The sequence below is a fragment of the Aplysia californica genome, unplaced genomic scaffold (genome assembly GCF_000002075.1).
Source record: "Aplysia californica isolate F4 #8 unplaced genomic scaffold, AplCal3.0 scaffold00602, whole genome shotgun sequence".
Taxonomy (NCBI): Eukaryota; Metazoa; Mollusca; class Gastropoda; order Aplysiida; family Aplysiidae; genus Aplysia; species Aplysia californica.
Window position 1 is genome coordinate 124,848 of NW_004797872.1, and position 2,314 is coordinate 127,161.

At 41.6% G+C, this 2,314-nt stretch overlaps 1 protein-coding gene across 1 annotated transcript in view; it reads right to left on the reverse strand.

Moving 5' to 3' along the window:
* The window catches only part of LOC101862447, a gene marked incomplete in the record, with an annotated part of 59,817 nt that overhangs the window by 38,213 nt on the left and 19,290 nt on the right, over nt 1–2,314 (reverse strand). The window contains 1 exon segment of the mRNA XM_035972179.1: nt 1–142. Within this exon segment, the coding sequence (XP_035828072.1) occupies nt 1–142 (142 nt within the window).

Here is a 2,314-nt window from a genome sequence, read left to right on the forward strand (position 1 = left end):
CTGTGCACGATGATCTTCGACGGCTTCTCCTGGATTTTCCAGTAGTGGCTCTCGTGTCGCAGTCTCTCGATCTCGCGCTGGAGCTCGTACATCTTGCGTAGATGGTCTTGTTGCATGCGGCGGATGTCACGTTCTAGTTCATCTGCAACAAAAGAAGCAAATCATAAGTCAAGTGACCACAAAAAAATATTTTAAGATATATTTTGCAGAAGAACATTTACTGAACTTGAAAGGTGGCATGACAAGCAAGATTTGTGTACTCTGTGAAAAGGGGTGGTAGTGGGCTTTGGGTGGTGGTGGTGGTGGGGGGGGGGAGGAGAGGGCATGGAGTGAGGGACTGCACCCTCTTCTGTTAGTTGAATTGTTTGTTTCTTGTTTTTAGTAAGTGTTTAACCATGCTTGCAACTGCATAAGGTCATATGAGCACGCAAGACACATTAAACATTTATAATTTGGTTGGAATTTATTTTGAATTTTGGCGAGTGGCGGTTGAAGGCTCCTCATATGTGTTATTGCCAACTTGCACACGGGACCTCCGGGATTATTTGCCCTTATCCGAGACGGCTAGGTATTAGATCTTACCTAATCTAAAATCAGGGGTAAATTTTCCGTTGCTGTCAAGTTTCAAACCCTGGACCTATTATTGAATGTGAGGCAAACACTGTAAACTCTTGACCAGGAGAGCCCCCCTTAGCTGAAATGATTTGTAGTCTCCAGCAAGTGAGTACCATGCAGTCTGAAGCTAAACCAAATCCAGAAACTGATAAAAGATCAGACATACCGGGTAACGTGCATTTCACATCTTTAAAAAAAAAAAGTATATATATATATAATATATAATATATATACAACTAGAAAATAAAAACAGTCTGCTCATTTCATTTTAAACAATGTTAGAAAAAGAGTAATGTTGAAAAGAAGTAGAAGGAACAGACCACCATTCCATATATTGCATCCACTAGCCAGCAGTAAGTTACAAGGTAAGTCGATTTTAAAGGGGGGCTCTCGTGGCCTAAAGGTTAAGGTGTTCACCTCTCCTTCAAAGGTCCCTGGTTCGAATCCAGGTAATGGGTAACGAAGGGAACAATTTTCTTCTCTAAAATTGTCTCCTTTCACCTCCTTTCCTGCTCTCTAGAAATATTCTGTTGTTTGCTTTCGTCTCCACTTTCTCTTTGCAGCCTTTCCACTGCTTCTCCTTGGCTCCTTCTCACTGCTGTCTTTCAGCCACACCCCTGATCTTCTGGTAGAAAAGATCTAAACCTAGTCTTCTCGGACAAGGGTGAAAAATTTTGGAGATCTAGTACGCAAGTTGCGCACGTTAAAGACGGCTTGGTGGTCAAAGTTGATAAAAATAGGCTTCGGCCGCCACCTGGGCAAAAATCAAAATTTCCTACCAACTGAAAATGTTAGGTGTGTCCCGCACGCTCATATGACCTTATGCAGTTGCGAGCGCTGTAAAACACCCCCCAAAAAAGAAGAAAGATTTTACAGGAGTATTCCAGACAGAACATAACTGGAGTATGTGGCAGATAAAAAATATGCACTTCCAGAGGGAAATATAATGTGCATAAATATATGGCCTGGGATTTACATTTATATATGACATCAGTTTACATTGCATAAACTGAAACTGTATGGATGACAAATAACTCAAACTATTTTTTTTTCAGGTAATAATAATAATAGTTAGCATTTTTATAGCGCATATCCCCGCTCAACAGCAGGCTCTATGCGCTTTACACTCTATTATCACCCCAGCAGACCATAGAACACTCCGAAACATTCTCAGCTTCTCGGGAAGCATACAGAGCAAGCAGCCGATTAAGCGCTCAAACACTAACAAACTGACAAGATCTTTTGCTGTCTATAGCCGGGTACCCATTCCCACCTGGGTGAAGTGAGGAAAATTCGTGCGGGATTCGAACCCACGACCTTACGGTTGCGAGTCCGAGAGCCTAACCACTAGGCCACCGACGCCACATATTATACCACACTAACGTAATTTAGTACAGACATTTTTTTTTTTTTACCCTGCTAAGACTGAAACTCTTCTTGGGTCTATAGTTATCAATGAAACAAAAAGACAAATAGGATCAAATGGGCTCATAATTAGAATACAAATGTTATTCCTGCTTACAGTGGGCTGATAGACTATGACCTCCACCTCTTCTTCATGAATAATTCAAAACCATCCACACTCAACAGTTACTGGCCACCCTTCTCATTTCGCCCCAGGGATGATGTGATCAATAGCAGATACCCTAGTTTTCTATGTGTATGCATATTTGTGTGTGCTGTGTGTGTGTGTGTGTGT